Source organism: Anabrus simplex, chromosome 8 (assembly GCF_040414725.1).
Source record: "Anabrus simplex isolate iqAnaSimp1 chromosome 8, ASM4041472v1, whole genome shotgun sequence".
NCBI lineage: Eukaryota > Metazoa > Arthropoda > Insecta > Orthoptera > Tettigoniidae > Anabrus > Anabrus simplex.
Window position 1 is genome coordinate 102,623,772 of NC_090272.1, and position 23,373 is coordinate 102,647,144.

The window sequence follows — 23,373 nt, forward strand, 5'->3', positions numbered from 1 at the left end:
TTACATATCAGTCTGCCAAGCCCAGTGAAATGCATGCACCACCGACCCTATGAGCGATATTTTCACACCATTCATAACAGGGACTGGCTGCATAAGGAACGGTATTACTAGAATCGCTCATACCTCGGTCACTTTCATATTGTCAAAGCCAAGGATGAGATTGAGACAAGTCAATGAAAGTAACAAATTTGATATAGCCCATACCAGAAGACATAGTGCACTGTAAACATTACATCCCGCCAGCAAAGGCATAATAATAATAATAATAATAATAATAATAATAATAATAATAATAATAATAATAATAATAATAATCGGTCTCCACTTCCCTGTGCCGGCATTTCAATTTGACGCCATTTGGTCTGCCTCTGTCAATTTAGACACTCCGTTTCACTCTACTAGATGGCACAGTAAATCAGGTCTCTGCTGGGTGATCTGCGGCTTTTTTATCGCCTGTGTCAGGTAAACACGAAATGTGTCTCGCCGAGTAGAGATGTTTTAACAGCTCTGAATTGAAACTCCCACCGTCAGCTGTCCTGAGAATGGTTTTCTGTGGTTTCTCATTCTCACTTCCAGGCAAATGCCGAGACAGTTCCTGTTTATAGGCCACAGCCAATTCCTTCTCCTTCGTCATTCAGTGAACCTCAGATCAACAAACATCTCCTGGCCAGAGAGAGGGCGACATCATCTTAAATTACCCGCCGCACTCTTTCAGGGTACGGGGTGAAAGCAAAAGAACAAAAACAAAAAGAAATATGGCACCAGAAATCTTTTACATGCCAACATCATATGACATGGAGTGTCGAATGGACCCTTCAATAATATGACTACCTCTGCCGGATTTGAACCCTTAACCCTCGGATCCAGAGGCTTACGCTCTACCACTGGTACACAAAGGGATCTATCACTAAGTCAGAATGTGTGTTAAATACCTTGCTGTTCACTTCGTTGCAGTTTACGCGTGTAACAGAGGGGGAGCCATGGCAGTCTACAATGGCAATAAATACCTACGAGCAAATACGGCAACAGTAACAAATATTATTCGTCACACATTTACTGTTAATTAACGCTCGTTTACAAATTTAACACATCACGCACAATGTCATTCAGTGCTATATCTTATGCCGCTCCTCCCTGTACAGATCATCATCATCATCATCATCATCATCATCATCATCATCTGTTTACCCTCCAGGTTCGGCTTTTCCCTCGGACTCAGCGAGGGATCCCGCCTCTACCGCCACAAGGGCAGTGTCCTGGAGCTTCAAACTCTTGGTCGGGGGATACAACTGGGGAGTATGACCAGTACCTCGCCCAGGCGGCCTCACCTGCTATGGTGAACAGGGGCCGTGTAGGGGGATGGGAAGATTGGACGGGATAGGCAAGGATGAGGGAAGGAAGCGGCCGTGGCCTTAAGTTAGGTACCATCCCGGCATTCGTGGCAGAGCCGGGAATCGAACCCGGACCTCCGGGGGTGGCAGCTAATCACGCTAAGCACTACACCACATAGGCGGCCCCTGTACAGATAAGCATCTATATACTTTTGAACAAGTACTTAAATATCAGTGGCTTATTACAGTTAATAACCAGTCAAGATTTTATAAAAACTGTTTCGAAAGTAATTAAGTGTAACAGAGGGAGAAACGTGGTGGTCTACAATGGCAATAAATACGAACAAATTCGGCAACAGTGAAAAAAAATCTTAGGCGTTGTTTTGAGGGTGATTTAAATCAAACCACGACAAAAAAAATTCTTAAAAGCCAATATAAGATAAAATCATTATCATGAAAATATTACCATATTATATCAAAGAACAAAAGGAACATTGAAAAGAACGGCGGTAGATAATTTATATGCAAAGCCTTTAAAGCTGATTAGGGTCGAGATCAAAGTAATGTTCAGATAGGTTCGTTTGCAGTTGATCCGTTTGGACTTGCAAAGCAAATGCTTCCTTGTGTTTTTCATCCAGCGACAGTATGTTTTCACATATATGGTTACAAACACAGGATAAGTTTTTGTTTACGTGGACAGCGTGAATAAAATCTTATAAATTACCTACACACACATATGGGTCCATTTTCACCGTGTGAGTTGGCTACGCGGTTTGGTTCACGTATCTGTGAGTTTGCGTTCGAGAGATAGTGGATTCGAAGCCCACCGTCGGCAGGCCTGAAGATGGATTTCCGTGTTTTTCCTATTTTACATCAATAAAATGCTAGGGTTGTACCTTAATTAAGGCCACGGTCATGTCCTCCGCATTCCTAGCCCTAACCGTAAGACTTGTCCGTGCCGTTGCGACGTACAACTAGCACATGCACATTCTCAGCACTCAGTCTCTGTTTATTAACTAAGTACCTTTATAATCCTCTATTTGCAACTAGTTCTGTGGCTCCTCTTATCTAATCCATGGGTCATCAGCTCGTTGCTCTGGGGAGCACTCACTACTTCCTCCGCTCGTGATGGCTGGCTATCGAGAGAGAACGGAACACCAGACAGGCTTCATGCATACAGTGGTGGTTCACGGAGATCATGCTGCTATAAAAAAAGGGTTTATTATTATTATTATTATTATTATTATTATTATTATTATTATTATTATTATTATTATTATTATTATTATTATTATTTGGAGTATGGTCCATGTGAAACCAATAGGATAGATATTACGGAGCATATGAGTATTTTTTTTTTTTACAATTTTTAAATTTTTAAAATTATTTACGACATTTAACTCTACATGAGTCTGTCGTGAAAATGAGTTAAAATAAGTTTAAAAAAAGTTAAAATGAAGCCCTGTTGAGATAAACATAGGAAGAGCTGGCTTATCCTTGTGTTCGGGCTGTTGATCGAATACTCGGCTTTAACTTTTTTGTAAAACTAATTTTAACTCATTTTGACGACACACTCACGTGGACTTAAATAACTTTAACACTGATGATGGACCTTAGAGTCTGGAAACCGGTTTTGGATTAAATGGATTAAAATAGTGTGCTGATACGACTGTCTGTGATTTAGTGATTAATAATAATAATAATAATAATAATAATAATAATAATAATAATAATAATAAATACTATCACCAGCACTGTTTACTAAGATGGCTTTGATATTTTATAATGATTATAATTATTTAATATTGGTTTAAAGATAGATTCTATATTAATTATATTTATGAGCATTTATTTTGTTTCATTTTCAGGGCGTGAGGACAATAGTTGTACTGTCTCTTATCGTAACCATAAGTCATAATAAATGGAATATACAGTACGAATATTTTTGTAAATTTAGTGCATTAATACTATTACATATTTTATTAATATTATATTACATATTTAATTACATATTTCACTGATACTGCATTTTATGTATGTATTTCGTACTTTGATATTACATAAAAATCCGCGCTCTAATTATTATTATTATTATTATTATTATTATCGTATGGCCTCAGCTACCGTGCGCAAACATTTGAATTTGACGCCATCTGGCATTCGACTTCGACGTTCCGTTTTACTCTAGGCCTACCTATATGGCAGAGTAAACCGACTCTCTCCTAGGCGTCTGTGGATGAGTTTTAATGAATTTTGTCGGGTAAACACCAAATGTGTCACCAGAGATCTTTTACATGCCAACATCGTACATGTTTTCCGACCTTCAAAAATCCGACTTCCTCTGCTGGGTTTGAGCCCGTTATCTTGGGATCTGGAGGCCGACACTCTACCACTGATCCACTGATCCACTGTCGAATAACACCAAGCGATCTGCTCAAGGCTTAACGTCGCCATCAGACGGATAAATCACCAACAAGAACGTCATATGCTCACAACTGCAGGGGAGAGGTTTGAAAATAAATACAGGCTTTCGGCACGCATTCTTTATCTTTTTCTACAGCTTATCGCACATCTGTGGGTTCGCGGGTGCGAACTGTGTCGTACATGTGGATTTGGCTCTGTTTTACTGCCGGATGCCCTTCCTGACACAACCCTGTACGGAGGGATGTAATCACTATTGCGTGTTTCTGTGGTGGTTGGTAGTGTATTGTGTTGTTTGGATATGAAGAGGAAAGTATTGGGACAAACACCCAGTCCCCAAGCCAGAAGAATTAATTAGAGGCGATTAAAATCCCTGACTCGGCCGGGAATCGAACCCGGGACCCTCTGAACTGAAGGCCTCAACGTTGACCATTCAGCCAATGAGTCGAACACTTTCGGCACACAGTCTAGTGATTATAAATTGTATACTACCACCTCTCCTACCCTGACAGCCAACATTCTGTGATGGTGATATTTTTTTCCACGATTAAGACTCGAACCTCTAACCACGGTGTCAGACCATAGCGACTTGCCACCTTAACGATCGTGGCTATCAGTTATTTCCTCTCACTTGGAGACTGGGTGGTTGCCTCAGAACAATCCTCTTCACATACAACACATCACATTTACAACCGATGAAGAATCACGCAATAGGTAATACATCCCTGTACATAGGATTGGTGCCATGAAGGGTATCCAGCCGTAAAACAGACTCAAGTCCATATGTGCTACACTGTTCACAACTGCGATCCCATAAGGATGTAGGAAAAGCAGAAGAAGAATTGTTGCTATATTTCAAACGTGCGACGCAATGAAAATCATTTTTGTACTCAAATAGAAAAAAGAAGTGAAAACGTGACGAAATTAAAATGAGTGTGTCCGTCAGTCGCCGCACAGAATTCGATCTCGTGTTAAAACAGCTCTGAATGAGTGGGATGAGAAATATTTCTTTACGCTCTTGTCCAGTCTACAGAATGCTGACAGTTTTTATAGCACATTCCTTGAGAAAGAGAGAGAGAGAGAGAGAGAGAGAGACAGTTATTACTCATCCACCATCAGCGAGAGAAGCGTGTGGGTGATGTGACCTTCCCCATGACGTCATGCCACATTGTAGCTCAGTCCTGTGGATCTCAAATGTTTTTACACCACGGGACCTTACTATATAAATTTGTCAGCGAGCGATGTAACTCGATACACACCTCACTTCTGTTGGAAATTATTTCATGATGTGGGGTTTAACAGAGTAATTCCTTGAGCGTTCGCCTTCAACGGTGATGATTCCATGGACATCGACACCTCTATTCACACGACGTATTCAGGTTAAAACAAACTTTCGGCCGTGTGCGGTCACAGCCTACCATTTTCGGTGTACAACCCTGCACTCTGACGTCCTATCTGTCTCGGGGCAATGCAAAGCAAATTTTTTAAAGCCATACTTCTTCTTCTTCTTCTTGTTCTTCTTCTTCTTCTCCTGGTAGCCCTGCTCGTTAAGGCATCAAGTCTGTATGGTCTGACACCGAGGTTAGCCGTTTCGAGTCCCGTTGGTCGAAAAAAAGTTCACCACCGGAATGTTAGCCGGCAGGGTAGGAGAGGTGGTGGTATACAATTTCTAATCCAGACGTCATCACGTAGTTGCTCTAGAGAGCCGGTGTTACTTGCTCCGCTCGAGACGGGTGTTTGTCACGTGACAAGAGAGCAGCAGTCAGGTGGGTTGCATACCGTGGCCGTACTGTACTTGCGCCACTGGCCTTCAGTACATAGTACGTCATGCACTTCCCCTACTTCTTCCCCTACTTGTTCGCTAAACTGCTCTCGTCCCTCCAGAGCGGCTCCGAAGGCATTTCGCTCTCGATTGACGATGCCTGTTCTAATCATTAGACTGCGAGCCAAAATCCTGGATTCAATTCCAAACCTCTCCGCAATGTCCATATGGAGTGAGGGAATATGACGCTGTTGATGGTAATTCGTCCGTCGGATGGAGACGTAAAGCTTTTAAGCAGACCTCTTGGTGTTATTCGACAGGAGTAGGCTATGTGCCGACACCGGGTTTCACCCTCTCCCTACCTCATTATCATCCCAAACCCAGATGCGTAGGTCGCTCATTGGCGTCAAATAGAAAGACCAGCGCCAGGCGAGCCGAACATGTTCTCTAATACTCCCGGCGCTATACGATAGATAAAGTTCTTCTTCTTCTTCTTCTTCCACTTTTCCCTCAGTCTGATGGGGTTTCACTGCGGGTGATAATTGTTTTAAGTGGAAGTAGATACAGCCGGCCCCGCGGTGTAAGGGTAGCCTGCCTGCCTCTTACCTGGAGGCCCCGGGTTCGATTCCCGACCATGTCAGGGATTTTTACCTGTATCTGAGGGCTGGTTCGAGGTCCACTCAGCCTCCGTGATTACAATTGAGGATCTATCTGACGGTAAGATGGCGGCCCCGTTCTAGAAAGCCAAGAATAACGGCCGAGAGGATTCGTCATGCTAACCACACGACACCTCGTAATCTTCAGACCTTCGGGTTGAGCAGCGGTCGCTTGGTAGGCCATGGTCCTTCGGGGCTGTTGAGCCAATGGAGGGGAGGGGGGAAGTACATACAACTGGGCAACCAACTTCTGTTAAGACTAATCAGAGAGAAGTAGAACATGTCTGACCCTTCGGAGAAAGAGGGTATCAGCAAAAGAAAGCCCGGCTCCATGGCTAAATGGTTAGCGTGCTGGCCTTTGGTCACGGGGATCCCGGGTTCTACTCCCGGCAGCGTCGGGAGTTTTAACCATAATTGGTTAATTCCCCTGGCATGGGAGCTGGGTGTATAGCCGTCTTCATAATCATTTCATCCTCATAACGACTCGCAGGTCTCCTATGGGCGTCAAATCAAAAGACCTGCACCAGGCCTCTCCGGAGGCCACACACCATTATATTAAGCAAAAGAAAGGGCCATAAGGGGCGTGACCTTCTGGGTCAGAAGAGAACAAGTGTTGACCAAGGGAGGACGGATAGGAAAGATGAAAGTGAGGAAGCTGGCACAAGTAATTGGAAACAATGTTGGACCCAGAGAGGGACGGGGTCGCGGGTACGAACTTCCAAATGTGTGAACTTGACTCAGTTTAACGGCTGTACGCCCTTCCTGACGGACACCCTACTGCGTATTCCTGTGGTGGTTGGTAGTGTAGTGTCTTTCTATGAAGACATATACGTTGAGCCAGATACAGAAACTCAGTCCCCGAGCTCAAGGTATTAGAGTCTGCTAACATTCCCGAAAAGGCTGAGAATCGAGCCCAGCACCTTCTGAAACGGTAATCTTGACGTCATGCTAATAGTCAAAACGTACGAAGCCTTTTCCGATAAAGGAAAGGATTACTTTTACAATTTCAGATTTCCTCGGAAGATTTCCCTGTAAATATTTTCTTTCGCCAAGTAGTCCTTTTGTCTGGCGGGTTAAGGCTATCTGCATACAAACTTGCAACTCCCTAGGCCTTCTAGACTTTGAAATATATTTTGTCTAGGCAGAGCAATGAGGAAGGGATTATTATTATTATTATTATTATTATTATTATTATTATTATTATTATTATTATTATTATTATTATTACTATTATTATTAATAGTATATCCATTGAATTGTCTATTAATATATGTCTAGTAACCAAATCCAAGCCAATTAAAAGCCAATCCAAGCCAATTAAGGGATCAGCAACAGTGGATCAATGCAGCAATCTTTACTTGTTTTTTACTTGGCTTTAAGTCATTGGCAGACCAAACAGCCATTGATAAAGGAGCACTCTTGCAAAACGAAGTCAAATAGAGTTCGTTGAAAGGCTGACCAAATTAAGGGCATTATAGATCTTGTATAGTACAAAGTATGAAATCTTTACGATATTGAAAAGGACTTATTTTGTAATTTAAGATTATTTCCGAAAATCCCTTCTGTCGATATCTCCTTGAGAACTATCGGGTCACCAAGTGTCCGTGCACTCTTACAGGTTAGAGGAACTTCAGATTTGGTCTTATAGTCGTGGAGAATTACCTGGGTTTTTTTTCTTCACATTTAGAACCCTCTTTTCCATTTCGACCCTAGTAAATTCTGGCAAACCAGCTAATGTCTACAGAAATTAAATTATAGTTTTGTCTGTACACTTGCTTGTGTTTTTTACTTCATTTTTATCACGGATTCTTCTCTTTCTTTCTTTCTCAGTCCGTTTACCCTCCGGGGTTGGTTTTTGCCTCGGAATCACCTCTACCGCCTCAAAAACAGTGTCCTGGAGCGTGAGACTGTGGGTCGGGGGATACAACTGGTAAGAAAGACCACCACCTTGCCCAGGCGGCCTCACCTACTATGCTGAACAGGAGTCTTGTGTGTGTGTGGGGGGAATGGGAAGATTGGAAGGAACGGCCGTGGCCTTAAGTTAGGTACCATCTCGGCATTTGCCTGGAGGAGAAGTAGGAAACCACGGAAAATCACTTCGAAGATGGCTGAGGTTGAATTGAACTTCCTCTATTCAGTTGACCTCCCGAGACTGAGTGGATCCCGTTCCAGTATTCGTACCAGTTTTCAAATTTCGTGGCAGTGCCGGGAATCGAACTCGGGTCTGCGGGAGTGGCAGCTAATCACACTAACCACTACACCACAGAGGCGGAATATATCACGGATTATGAATTTAAAAGTTTGAAGTTGTTCAATTTTGTCTTTAGATTGATTGATTGATTGATTGATTGATTGATTGATTGATTGATTGATTGATTGATTGATTGATTGATTGATTGATTGATTGATTGATATCAGGGGAAATGACAGCACAGACTTTCTCGAAACTCGATATTTAAGTCGATTTCTGTACTAGGCTGTATATTATTTGATTTAGTATACAGTGGCGTAGCAACATTGAGGGAGCCAGGTCAGAAAATGTCATTCCGTTGTAATTAGGTTTATGGAAAAACTGTACATCATTTTAAAAAAGCTAATTCATCTTCGTAAAGATTATGAAAGCCCTAGGAGGGGTGAAAGGTAAAGGCTTCCACTATCCGTAACCTCAGCATTTGGTGGGGAAGAGCGATTAAATCTACGCCTGGCCGCCTCTGCTACGAGGAATAACTTGGTGCTCATTTTTAGAGTAGACTGAGTGAACCTCGGCACCATATGCAGCGGAAGTGGAAATACCGTTTCTTAACTTTTTCTATTTCCTGACGGGGAAGACGTAATTTCTGACCATGCATATTTACCATGCGAGGAATAGAAACGGAGATATTAAGACATTTAGACTTAAAAATAAAATATCTTGACTATAAAATAGTCATATTTTTTATACCTTTGGCACAAATATTGAGAGAGAGTTTTGGGTAATCACATCTTGAATGCGCCCAGAAACAATTGCTTGTCTCAAGTTCTTAAAAGTGGTTTCCTACTATTCCTATTATTGACTCTACAGTAGTCGAGTCATTCTTTTTCGTAGGTGGTCTGAAACTTACCTACGTAACATATTGCGCCTAGCATCAGAACTACTGGTTCAACATTGTAGTGAAAATGTTTATACATAGAGAACTGACCTTACTTTAAGAGATACACTGGTTAAAATCCTAAAAGAAAACATCCATCACTGTTACTAACATTATAAATGAACGAATTCCTAAGCCTTAAACTTTACTATTAAAGTTGTAGATTTCAAATTATACACTCGCAGAGAAGAATGACATAATGACTGTATTGCTAAAACAGTAGTAATTAACCAAAATGAAATTATTTTTATGCTTATTTGCAGTAAAAACTATTATTTATACTGTCTCCTGTGAAGTAGGTCGAAAAGATAATGCAGTGTTATGCTTGTTGTACACCATCACATTTTTCTTTCAATTTAATACTTCTCAAGAAAAATGGCAAATCTTGTCAAAAGATTGATCAATATTGCTGAAGGGTTGACATGTATTTTGTTTTAACATGGAGGAAAGGTAAGCAGCAGTCGTGTGTTTTTTGTTTTTACGTCGCACCGACACAGATAGGTCTTATGGCGGCAACAGGAGAGGAAAAGTCTAGGAATGGGAAGGAAGCGGCCATGGCCTTAATTAAGGTACATCCCTAGCATTTGCCTGGTGTGAAAATTGGAAACCACTGAAAACCATCTTCAGGGATGCCGACAGTGGGGCAGTTGCGGTTCTTGGACTAGCAGTGGGATATATTCTTAAAAAGAAGGGAAACGCCCAATAAACCATAATTTACATGAAAAGATTAATGTGGTTATCTTTAACGTCATTTTTTAAATATATTTTACTGCCATAACATCATTTGCAGAGGATATCTTCTATTACATTTACTCACATAAGATGAATAAAAATGATAGCAATACACCAGAAATTCACATCTTTTTCCATGAACGCATATTAGGAATTCAACAATAATAAATTTAAAAGATCATCATAAATCGAACATCGGACGAGTTGGCCGTGCGGTTAGAGGCGCGCAGCTGTGAACTTGCATCTGGGAGATAGTGGGTTCGAACCCCATTTCCGACAGTCCTGAAGAAGGCAAATGCTGGGGTTGTACCTTAACTAAGGTCACAGCAGCTTCCTTCTCACTCCTAGGCCTTTCTTATCCCATCGTTGCTATAAGACATATCGATGTCGGTGCGACGAAAAGCAAATTGTAAAAAGAGAAGGCAAATGCTGGGGTTGTACCTTAACGAAGGTCACGGCCGCTTCCTTCCCACTTCTAGGCCTTTCCTATCCCTTTGTTGCCATAAGACCTATCGGTGTCGGTGCGACGTAAAGCAAATTGTAAAAGGAAAGTGTTAATTTATACTTACAGAACGGTAAAAATCATAAAAGCTGTCCACTTCCTTGAGATATTTATGTTGCAATGTCCTCTAACGCTGCCGTCTTGTTCATTTCATTGCAGTACTTTATGGAGCTGAATATCATACTTAGCAATTAATACACACAGAACATCGGTCATAAAGACGAAGCCATTTTTGTTGTTTTGATTTCCGACAACCCAGCATGCCTAGCGGCACACCGCGTACCATTGATACTCGAATTTCATTGGTCAATTCTGTCCAAGATTTTGCAATTGTTTGATCGATTAGAACATGTTTTAATTCACTCTCAAGACTTTTGAAGACTTTTCAAGTACTGCAAGCGATTTAACAAGTAAAATTGTGAAATATTGAAAATTCTTGTCGGTGCGACGTAAAAAAGAAAGAACAAAAAAAAACCACGACTGCTGCTTACCTTTCCTCAATATTAAAACAAAATAAATGTCAACCCTTCAGCAATATTGATCAATCTTTTATAAATTAAAAGATTATACGCTAAGGTGCTCGCCTTTGCAAAAAAATATTCTACGGATTCTTGTGGTTTTGTAGAACAGTTTGAAAACCACTGATGTAGTGTGTGTTGTATTAATCTCTGTTTAAGGATGTAACAGTGTTTGGTGTGACGAGCTGTGCAAATAGGCGCTCAAGTCTGTTCCCATTCGTCACCTGTGTACACGTGACGTCACATGAAGGAAATGGGCTGGCCGTTTATTCTCACATGCGTGCAGTATTTATACAGTGTCGCTCTGTTGTTGTGTTTCAGATACCAGCTGTTTTCACTCGACCGCTCCACGCTCCTGGAGGTGGGAGAAGACGCGGCCCGATAGTCTCTGGTTCACAGCAAACAAGAACGTGTATTAACAATCAGTAAGTGAAATGAAGACAGTGAAGTGAAGCAGAATACGAATGAAGCAAATATCTGTGATTAGAAGCAACCACTTCTCTGTCAGCTTAACTAAAAATGACAGGAGTTTTTGTGGATTCTTCACTCAACGGATCTCTTTCTTTACGTGACTACAGTCTGTCAATATCACATGATAACTTTATCAGTTCAATAACGGTGAAAATCTTGATATAAGTGTCTCATACTTCTGAATAATGAGTGCTATGTGACTTTTAATAATTTAACGAATACTTTAAAGGACGCCAAGAGTGTATATCTCCAACTACTACAGAAGTATTACATTTGTTTCAAAAGTGAAGATTAGATTTAAAATTTAAGAAAGGAGATAATTAGTGTATGGTAAAGGTGTGAAGGCGGCAATTTCTCAGGAAAATGTGTAACAAGAAAAGAGGAAGTGTGTTTTCAATTTTGCACGACTATATAGTGATTGTCGTGAAATATTTGATTTAACACTTCGGCTTGTGAAAATGATCCTTTTTACGATATACTTCTTCTGATTGATAGAAATTATAGCATTGTTAGTGTATTGAAAATCAAGAATTAGTTTTCAATTCAGAATTCTGTGGTTACAAAAATTGTTATTTTGAGCGTGATTATTAAAAGATTTGCATCAATTTTCGTTGCAAACTACGCCTTCAATAATTTTTTTAGTAATAATTAATGATCAGCTTACGTATCAAAGGATATTCTAAGTGAAATTAAACATAATTTAACAAAACCTACTCATTTTAACTTAAAATAAAATATATCTTCCAATTAAAAAACAAAGCAATTAAAGTAATCAGTATCTGAAAAGTATCTGGTCACGAAAAATCTGTACATTCATATCTTTCTCGTAATACAGAATAATCCTTGGTGAACATGTACTGAATTTGATTCAAGCTGAAAATGATATTAGTAACAATAATTTCAAAGCTGACCCACTTAAATATCAGCCGCACATTTTGTTTGCATTAATCTGCAAACAAAATTGATACAAATAACGATAGAACTTTTCCTATCACGTCAGTTATCAAGCAAACTTGAAGTGTTGTAGATAAATGTGTATTAATATGGCTTTGTTTATTGGCTTTTAAAACATACCACGTGAGTGTTCCATCCTTATCGCGCTGAGGTGACGAAAGGTGAAAGTGGAATACCTATATTACTAGCAACCTGCGTGGCGTAGGCTTATCTTCTCACGTCTAGTCCGTTTCTTGCACTCACTCAAACCGAGAAAAGGTTTATTGTCTTAGTTTCGTGTTGGAGAAGAACGAAGTCTGTATCTTGCAAACAAAGTGCAATATGTGAGTTTTAGAACCAGTGTTGGCAGGCTGTAGTGTTTCGCTATATGATGACGCGAGTGTTATCATATCAATCATTTCAACAGTTCTATAAGTGAAGTGGCAAGTGTATGAAGTGTTGTTCTTCCATGGAGACATCGCCATCATCTCTAAGCACCAGGATCATGGATAGCATCCTGTCCGAGAGGGCTCAGCAGCTCTTCCTACTTTCCGACCAGGAGCGCAAGGGCTTCATCGTCAAGAGAGACATGCAGGTCAGTCCACATTGATACATTCAAGTATTCTTGTTGGTGAAATTGTTATTTAAAAAAGCAGTCTCTTTTTAACACTTCTCATCAAATAATGTGTACTTCTTCTTCTTCTTCTTTCTGACCTAGTGGTAGAACCAGAACACATTTAGTGGAAGCGGGGGCAAGGATTAGTTTTCTCCCAAGGTGTGGCCAATAAACAGCACGTTTTTCTGTAAAAAGAGCAATTCTAAGGACAACTTTACAAAACATGAAGTTCAGAAGATGTAGCTGTTCTGTCTTTAGTTGGCAGTTTTCCCAATATAAATATCAAAGTAGCAATTCCTTTTTGACGGGTTAATTCAGCTTCCAGAAAACGTTCCGTGTCACTATGGTTCTAAATTTTTAAAATGTGAATTTACAGCTATGTTCTGTGTCTCGAACGTCCGACTCGTTGGCTGAATGGTCAGCGTACTGGCCTTCGGTTCAGAGGGTCCCGGGTTCGATTCCCGGCCGGGTCGGGGATTTTAATCGCTTCTGATTAATTCTTCTGGCTCGGGGACTGGGTGTATATGTCCGTCCCAACACTCTCCTCATCATATTCAGACAACATACTACACTACCAACCACCACAGAAACACGCAATAGTGCTTACATCCCTCCATAGAGGGTTGGCGTCAGGAAGGGCATCCGGCCGTAAAACAGGGCCAAATCCACTTGTGCGACGCAGTTCGCACCCGCGACCCCACAGGTGTGGGAAAAAGCGGCAGGAAAAGAAGAAGAAGAAGAAAGTTCTGTGTCTCGAACATATGCGACAAGGACCACAAGGGGAGATCTCTGCGCGATATATCAACTGGGCTTAGTGTCCAGATAAAATACGTCATTTTTAAAGACAATGGTTCAACTACGTTGCATGAAAGGTTTGAAACGCATTGCTCCTTGCCGCAGTGTTTTGGCATTCTCGTCTTCGAAGTAGTATTACCGGGCGCGCGGCTATGAGCTTGCATCCGGGAGATAGTGGGTTCGAATCCCGCTGTCGGCAGCCCTGAAGATAGTTTTCCGTGGTTACCCATTTTCACACCAGGCAAATGCTGGGGATGTACCTTAATTAAGGCCACGGCTGCTTCCTTCCACCTCCTAAGGCCTTTCCTATCCCATCATCGCCTTATGACCTATCTGTGACGGTGCGACGTAAATCCACTACTAAAAAAGTAGTAGTATTACTCGACATTGCTCCACTTCTACAGTGAGAAATAGAACTTTTCTGTCAACAGATAGTTCAGCATAACGAAAGATTTACAAATAAAGTCATAATGTAAACTGGCAATTACTATAGGGCCCATGAGGGTTGGAGTCTGAGGCCACAGAACTAGTTACAAATAAAGGATTGTGGCGGAGTTTAGTAAATTCGCATAGGCTTGCAGACTGAACGCTGAGAGACATAACAGTCTATAACCAAACTTTTTAAAAACGAAAACACATTTGGCCTAAATAGTGGCGATGCTATCCACCATCACTCAAAAATATATCGGAAGAAAATGTTTCAAAGGAAAACTTCACCAGTCAAATTTGAAGAACTTGCACTTGCAGCTAAGGAAGTATTTACCGGTGAAAAATGAAAGTAATGCGTTGGTAAGGAATCCATTTGCTGATGGACAATCAACCAACCTCTCTCTTACGCTTAGCAGAACTTTCAAAACACAGCTCATTAAAATTACAGAAATGTCATAACTACAACAACAAGACTTTTATATGGCATGTCATGTCTAACGAGCCTGAACTACTTGATTCAAGAACTGGAAAAAGTCCAAAGAAAAGCAGCTCGATTTGTTCTGGATGCTTTCCAATAAAAGAGTAGCGTTACAAAAATGTTGCCATGATTGGGCTGGGAAGACTTGGGAAAAAGGAGACGAGCTGCTCAACTAAGTGGTATGTTCCGTGCTGTCAGTGGAGAGATGGCATGCAATGACATTTGTAGACGAATAAGTTTGAGTGGTGTCTTTAAGAGTAGGAAAGATCACAATATGAAGATAAAGTTGGAATTCAAGAGGACAAATTGGGGCAAATATACGTTTATAGGAAGGGTAGTTAGGGATTGGAATAACTTACCAAGAGAGATGTTCAATAAATTTCCAAATTCTTTGCAATAATTTAAATAAAGGCTAGAAAAACAACAGATAGGGAATCTGCCACTTCGGCGACTGTCCCAAATGCAGAGATTGATTTGATTTGATTTGATTTGATTTGATTTGATTTGATTTGATTTGATTTGATTTGATTTGATTTGATTTGATTTGATTTGATTTGATTTGATTTGATTTGATTTGATTTGATTTGATTTGATTTGATTTGATTTGATTTGATTTGATTTGATTTGATTTGATTTGATTTGATTTGATTTGATTTGATTTGATTTGATTTGATTTGATTTGATTTGATTTGATTTGATTTGATTTGATTTGATTTGATTTGATTTGATTTGATTTGATTTGATTTGATTTGATTTGATTTGATTTGATTTGATTTGATTTGATTTGATTTGATTTGATTTGATTTGATTTGATTTGATTTGATTTGATTTGATTTGATTTGATTTGATTTGATTTGATTTGATTTGATTTGATTTGATTTGATTTGATTTGATTTGATTTGATTTGATTTGATTGAAGTTAAGAAATATACTTCAAGTTGAGCTTGGCTTTATATTAAAATTATCGGTTACTAGCAAATGTGCCCGTGCTTCACCACGGTATTCTACACTGTATATAGATGTATGTAAATTACTGTACACGCAGGAAGTAAAATCGTATTAAATTGCAAGTCTCTTAGCGTTATCTGAGGAACACCATAGGGAGGTTCCCATGCGTTGTTTCCGATGTAAGGTGCGCATTGTGGAGTTTTCATGATAATGGCGGGCCACATTTCCTTCTTGCATTCACAATCAAGTTCGGGAGTTTCTGCTATAACGGCAGGCTCACTTGCTACTGCCATTCACAATCGAGTTGGAGTTTTCATTATAATGACAGGCCTCTTTTCCTAATGCTAGCCACAAACTAGTTGGGGAGTTTCATTATAATCTAACGTATAAAGGATCGAGACAAGACAAAAAATGTCATTGGACCAAAGTTGAACATCTCAACAAATTGAGTGATGACTCTTCTATCTGTTTAGCCACCAGTTACTCGAAACGAAGGTCTGCACCGTCATGAAATTATGTACATAGAAAAAGTTGTTTAAAATGAAGGAATGTTTTACATATAGTCTACAGAGTTTACAGAAAATCAATAGTATAAAAAGACAATGTAAAAAACTGTTCTGGTCTTCCTATAACCCCCAATGATTTTTATATCATATGCCTATCTAAACCTGCTCCTGATGAGTATATTCTAAATATGAAGTTTGGTCGAGATCTATCGAGCCATTTCGTCGTAATGGTGGAACAAACCGACAGACAGACAGCCACGAAAGTTAAAACCCACTGATACGCTCTTTATTTGACCTAAAACGGATAAATATCTGATTTGTTTTCTAAAATAAACGAAATTACAGACAGCGGACCCCCTACAACTTTATTTACATAGATTAAACCCACCGTTGCAGAGCAGCTCCATTCTTCGCATTAAACCGGTTTGATGCCACTGATACTACAACTTTGCTTTTTGATCTGAATTGAAAGATAAGAGTTTGTGACATATTTACCGTTTGTTTTAGGTCAAAACTCAGAAAGGTTCCGTGATATTTTAATTTTTTCAGAGAATCCGTGGTCAGAAGAGTTCGGGAATAATGAATACGAAGTATAGAGATTTAACTTGACAGGTTGTATAATTTTGTATTATTGAACACTTGCTTGCGATCAGAATGTCTGGCCGATATTCGTAGATCGCAGAACCTAGTGTTTCTTCTTCTGTAAGGTTTTCGCACTTACTTAACCAACATCCGCCTCTACCCAACCCTTACCGCTTCTGTATATGATTGGCTTGAAGTAAATCTGGAGAAACAAATATGAACCAAAGAACGGTGTTACATTCAGAAAAGAAGAGTGGGGTCAGAAATAGCCTCCCTTGATGAAATTTGCTATGGTTGGAGTAAATAAGGAGAATTGGGCTGGCCGAGAGTAGTATTCATCTTTTAGGGGAGGTAAGTAACTAGAAGCATGCAGGAGGGAAAAGGAGGCTGACACTCATAAAGAAGGTTGACATTGGAGAAGGTGGGACTGTTAGACATCTCAGTACCAATCGAAATCACCATTACTATAGAGGGGTTTTTTTTTCATGCAAGTGTACGTTTAGTTACCTTTGAGCGATGATTGCTACTTTCTTATTATTATTTTTCTTATTCTTCTTCTTCAGATTTTGGCCTACTTTGGACTGCGGGAAATAACAGGTTTACTGGTTCGTGTCTTCGTCTTTTCCCATAATGTTTTCATCCTTTCGCTGAGGTTCCTCCTCCTTTCTTCCGACCACGTGGTCGTGGCCTTTGTTGTTCCTGGAACCCCTGGAATATATCAACCTTAGTTTTAAACCCAACTCGATTCAGATCTCATTTGTAGGGATTCCAACATTTTTTCATGTCTCTTCTTTCTTCTGAACCCATTTTGTGCTCGTATTTACTTTGGTGATGTAGTTGAAAATTCTTTTTGTCAGTCTACTCTCATTCATCCTCAAAATGATTCCATAAAATTTATCCCTTATCTTGTGCATTGGGTCTGTAAACATTTGTGTATAGAACTTCATTTTTCATTTTCCAACAGGTACCATTAATTGTTCCTAGGATCCTCCTTAGAAGATTTCTTTCTTCTCTACCTCCTCAGTTTCCATTTTCCTGTTCAGTACAGTACCAGGCACTCAGAACTATAGAGTGCCTCTGTCTTGAAAACTGCTGTAAAATGACTAATCTTTGCTTTGTAAGAGATCGTTCTCTTCTTGTAAGTTATCTGTTTTGTTGTAGCCTATATGCTATTTCCATCTTCCTAGCTCCTGCTTTATTTGCTTCATTATCAAGCCCGTTTGGTTGGATCTTTTCACCCAAATTCTTCCAAATGTTGTTTTCAGATGCTATTCATTATCGTGTCTGTATTCTATAAACTCTGTTTTTGTTCATTTGATATCATGAGTCCTGTTTTTCTGCATTTTTTGTTATTAATTGATACAGTTTGCAATTCCAAATATGTTTCCGTTGCGAATCAGTCCATGTAAACAATAGCTCTCAAATAATCTGATTTGATTTGCTAATGCAGATAAGCTGTTCTACTATCACACCATATCCGCTATGTTTTTCTTCCTAATATCGGACAATAGTGATGGTAAACTTGAGGACTCCTGTAAGATATTCCCTTTTAGAAACTGAAGAACAAGAACTTCATGATGAACGGAAAGAAAGACTTCATTAAAGAGATATCTTTAAATCTATTCGCTCTCTGTCTGATCCTGGAGGCAACGAAGGCTTCAGAAACCTCGTTTCTCGTTGTGGAAATAACATCCTGGCGGACGAAGATGAGAAAGGATTTTCCCCGGGGAGGTACAGAGGCCTAAATGAGTTTATCGAGAGATAGATCTGAAAGGGGGTGGGGCGAAAGTTGATTCATACTCCCTTTGGCCTGTCGAAAGGCATTTTCCTCACTCGTCTCATGTTCGCCTTATTCCATTTACTGTTCTTCGCGCTTCTACGGTCTTTATTGAGCTATTACCAGGATTATAACTGCCATTGCTAACTCGAGAAAAATAAGAAAGAAGATTATAACCCAGCAGTTTATTCAGATCAGTGAACTTAAATTTCTCTTCGGCTCCCAATGTTCTTTCAAGAATGCCTTTTCAGATGTATTTTGCACACCTATTCGTATTTTTAGTTTTACTTAATTATTTATTATTAAGCACATTGTGCATAAGTATAACATAGGCCCTACATGAACGTCACTTTCGCTCACTAACCTTTGGCAAATGTACTCTACGGTCGTGTTCTGTTCACGCAGTCCATTATATGGTACGGAAAACAAGCACAGTAAAAAGGGCATATTTAAGAGTTGGCTGGTACAGTATAATAGTATAATTTCGTGTGGCTATTTGTGGCCGAGTGCAGCCCTTGTAAGGCAGACCTTCCGATGAGGGTGGGCGGCATCTGCCTTGTGTAAGTAACTGCGTGTTATTGTGGTGGAGGATAGTGTTGTGTGGGGTGCGTGAGTTGCAGGGATGTTTGGGACAGCACAAACACCCAGCCCTCGGGCCACTGGAATTTACCAATGCAGATTAAAATCGCCGACCCGGCCGGGAATTGAACCCGGGGCCTTCTGAACCGAAGGCCAGTATGCTGACCATTCACCCAACGAGTCGGACGGCTGGTGCAGTGACCCCTTGGAATGTGAAATGCGCTGTTTAAGGTCGCAGTACTGAAAGAAGCATTCTGACATTTCTTAGAGGGAGGTCCGTTTACTGCCTGCCTGGATGGGAACAAAGGAGTAGGGTTTATGGTTGCCATGGAAACGTGGTCGGGTCCACGGTGGTTGCTATGGAGATTAGCCTGCTGGCCGGCTCATGCTTCTGGGAGTTGACAAACCTTTCACTTCTGAGATATGTACAACAGAACACAGCGATCTGAAAGAACGAACAAGTGAGCCGGAAGCAAGGGGAAGGAGAAAGAAATTCAAGAATGTGTAACACCTTGCAATGGCACGTGCAATGCTCCTCCCTCCGGCCCTACCTGTCAAAATGCTTATTTCAATATTACAGGTATAGGCATAGCCTATCCTTCCGCCGAAACGTGTGACATACTGTAACTTGCAGTTAGACCCTCTCCAAATACTGGTCTCACTACTTCCGTGTTGAAAAACTCTTCTGGTATCTGCTGAACTTCTTTCAGAACAGCAATCTATGCTCGGTATCAGGAAGTCGAAATGTAGACTTCTATCTCCAAGATGAATGGCCCATTGGCTATTATCTGCGTTATCCGTGTATTTTGGAATCTAGAGGATTCGTTTCAGGTATTTGTTCCTTTTTTGCACTCCCCATCCTTTATAGATTTGCTAGTCAGTTTACGCCATGTCAACTGTAGACCATGCGTTGCAATTGGGGTGACTGTAGGCTTAAATAGTGGCATTGCGGGATCTAATGAGAGGTTCCGGAGCTTTTGGATATAGTATACGGCTTTGGTTGCTTTTGCCGCTTTTTCTTGTATGTGCAATGTGAAGGTTGAGCCTGTGTTTGAAGTGCGACTCCCAAGAATATTTAAACGTTGTTACAATTTCAAGTTCTTCACAGCTGCTACTGAACGCACCAGTTATATTATTTGTAGCATGCAGAGACGGGGTGCTTCTGTGGGTGCATCGGAGCCTCTTCATCATCACCACTTATTACTACATACCGGATTTATATGCTGTATAAATCGCCCATATATAAGCATGCAACTATGCTGCAAAAGATGGTGAAATATGCTTTTAAGTATGCACTTATTGTCATGTTATTCAGCGTTTTGAAATGCAAACCTAATAAAATCATGATGATGAATAATCAATTAAACGAAAAAATAAAAAAAATTGCACTATATACAGCTGCGGCCATTGGAATTAACCAACGAAGGTTAAAATCCCCGACCCGGCCGGGTTTCCCAGACAATGTCTAGGACGTATGTCATGATGGGGTCTGTTTGTACGCAGACTTTTTTCCTCTTATAGCAGCATGTAATTTATTAGGAACGTTCTGCCATCTATTGAATATATTTAGAAGCTAGGAAAGCTTAGAGAATCATAGAGTATTTAGCAGGGAATGGTATTCTTCCGTGATCAGAGGAAGTGTATACTCTCTGGTTTGACAGGTAGTAATCAGACATGGCTGCATGCAATGCCATTACTTAGGATGAAAATCACAATATATATCAAAATATTAATACAAGTGTTAGTCGCTAAAAATGAAGTAAATAGGTCCAGTAGAACGATGGACGGATTTTCCAAAGCTGTTTTTAGTAAATTCTTTTAATATATAGATAATGCCGGGCTGAGTGGTTCAAACGGTTGAGGCGCTGGTCTTCTGATCGCAACTTGGCAGGTTCGATCTTAGCTCAGTCCGATGTATTTGAAGGTATTCAAATACGTTAGCTTCATGTCGGTAGATTTACTGGCACGTAAAAGAACTCCTACGGGACAAAATTTCGGCACCTCAGAGTCTCCGAAAACCATCAAAAGTAGTTGGTGGGACGGAAAAGCAATATTATTATTTATAATATACAATTTATAATATATTATTATTATTGTTATTATTATTATTATTATTATTATTATTATTATTATTATTATTATTATTATTATTATTATTATTTGTATCAATTTAGGAAGGCTCGGCTTGTGCCGGTAACATAATGGGCTGACTCGGTCTAAGCAAGGAGTCACCCTCTTGATTATGAAACTACAGGTACATATATGTACAAATATTTACAACAGAAATAATTACAACATATACATTTATACAATAAATACAAACAACTTCAGACTTCTTATGTCCCCGTTTTGGGAATCTGTTCTTCAGTATTACTGGAACTGCGACCTGGAACTTCATGTTGTTTGGCGTGAGTCAGAGGAAAAGTCGTTCCTAGGAACTTTCTCACAATGTGGCAGGTGCTCAGGAGGGTGGCTTTCTGTAGTTCTACGTATGTGTGATGATGCAGGTTTAATGCGGCCAGAGAGCTGTGCAAGCATTTTGGAATAACACCGGTACATGATATTACTATTGGAACTGTGGTGACTGATTCTAGTTTCCACAGGCGTTGTATTTCTATTGCCAGTTCTGTGTATTTTGATATCTTTATGGCTATTGTTGTTTGCAGATTGGAGGTATTTGGACAAGCAATTTCTATAAGGGATGCGGATCTTTTTGATTTATCGATTAGAATAATATCTGGCCTATTGTTGCTGAGCGTGACATCGGTTATGACTTCTCGGTCCCATAGTAGTTTATATGAAGAGTTTTCGAGAATGGGTGGAGGTGTATATTTCCAATATGCAGTTGATGACTGAAGAAATCCACATTTTACAGAAAGTTTCAGGTGAATGATTTTTGCTACTTGATCATGTCGGTGCTTATAATCGGTGTTGGCCAAGTGTGGGCAACCAGAGATGACGTGCTGTATGCTCTCTGTAATTCTGGAACAGCGGCGGCAGTTGTCTGAGACAACTGTTGGATCCTTCATGATAAATCTACGGTAGTTCCGTGTAGCAATTACTTGATCTTGGATGGCCAGAACAAATCCTTCTGTTTCTGGGAAAAGACCGGAGTAGGTCAACCAAGCGTGCGACGCAGATTTGTCGATATGAGGTTGATCCAGTTCATGGGGGTATTTCCCGTGAAGAGGTTTTTGCTTCCACATGGCCATATTCATCTCTTTTGTAGGTGGGGTAGAAACAGGCATTTCTGGCGACGACAGATTGAGAGGTGTATAGTTTATATCGGCTCTGCAAACAGCATGATGAAGACACGATGTATCAGATCTCGAGTGGAAATATTCTCTTAGACTTGATATCAGATTGCTATGTAAATTGACAATGGATAAGAAGCCCCTACCAACTTCTGATCTCGGGAGTGTAAGACGTTCGGTTGCAGATTTAGGATGGTGCATATGGTACCGGGTGAGTGAAACTGCTGTTTTCGTTTGTAACTGCTGAAGTTCTGTTTGGGTCCATTTTATGATACCAAAGGAGTATGTGAGCAGTGGTACGGCGTACGTATTGACTGCTTTGGTAAGATGTTTAGCTGTCAGTTTTATTATTATTATTATTATTATTATTATTATTATTATTATTATTATTATTATTATTATTATTATTATTATTATTATTATTATTATTCAGTTGACTGCACCAATTATAGAACACTATCAATATTAACACATGCCTCCAAGATACTCATTAACATAGTTAAGAACGGAATAAAAGAAAAAGTATCTAAGTATGTTGGAGAAGACCAGTTTGGATTTAGAGAAGGCAGAGGAACAAGAGAAGCAATTCTGGCCGTACGCTTGTTATTGAAGAGAAGGATGGAAATGAATAGAACGACTTACCTTACCTTCATTGACTTAGAAAAAGCTTTTGACAATGTGAACTGGGAACAACTGTTTAGAACTATGAGAAAATAGGACTGGACTGGAAGGATAGAAGAATGATTAATCAACTGTATTTGAACCAAAGCAAGAAAATAATCATCAATCAGGTAGAAGAAAAGGCCAGGATTAGGAAAGGTTCCCCTATCACCGTATTTATTTAATATGTTCATTGAGGAAGCTATTCATATCACGAAGGAGAAGACAAAAGCAATAACAGTCAATGGTGAAAGGATACATTGAATCAGATTTGCAGATGGCATCCTATTAATTG

The 23,373-nt window shown here is 39.9% G+C and overlaps 1 protein-coding gene across 4 annotated transcripts in view; it reads left to right on the forward strand.

The window, feature by feature from the left end:
- Window positions 1-23,373, forward strand: part of LOC136879173 (EF-hand calcium-binding domain-containing protein 4A) — a 659,860-nt gene that overhangs the window by 424,252 nt on the left and 212,235 nt on the right. For all 4 annotated transcript variants that reach the window (XM_067152938.2, XM_067152939.2, XM_067152935.2 and 1 more), the window contains one exon: window positions 11,372-13,049. In XM_067152938.2, the coding sequence (XP_067009039.2) occupies window positions 12,906-13,049 (144 nt within the window). In that variant the 5' untranslated portion in view covers window positions 11,372-12,905. The remainder of the gene's footprint in view (window positions 1-11,371; window positions 13,050-23,373) is intronic.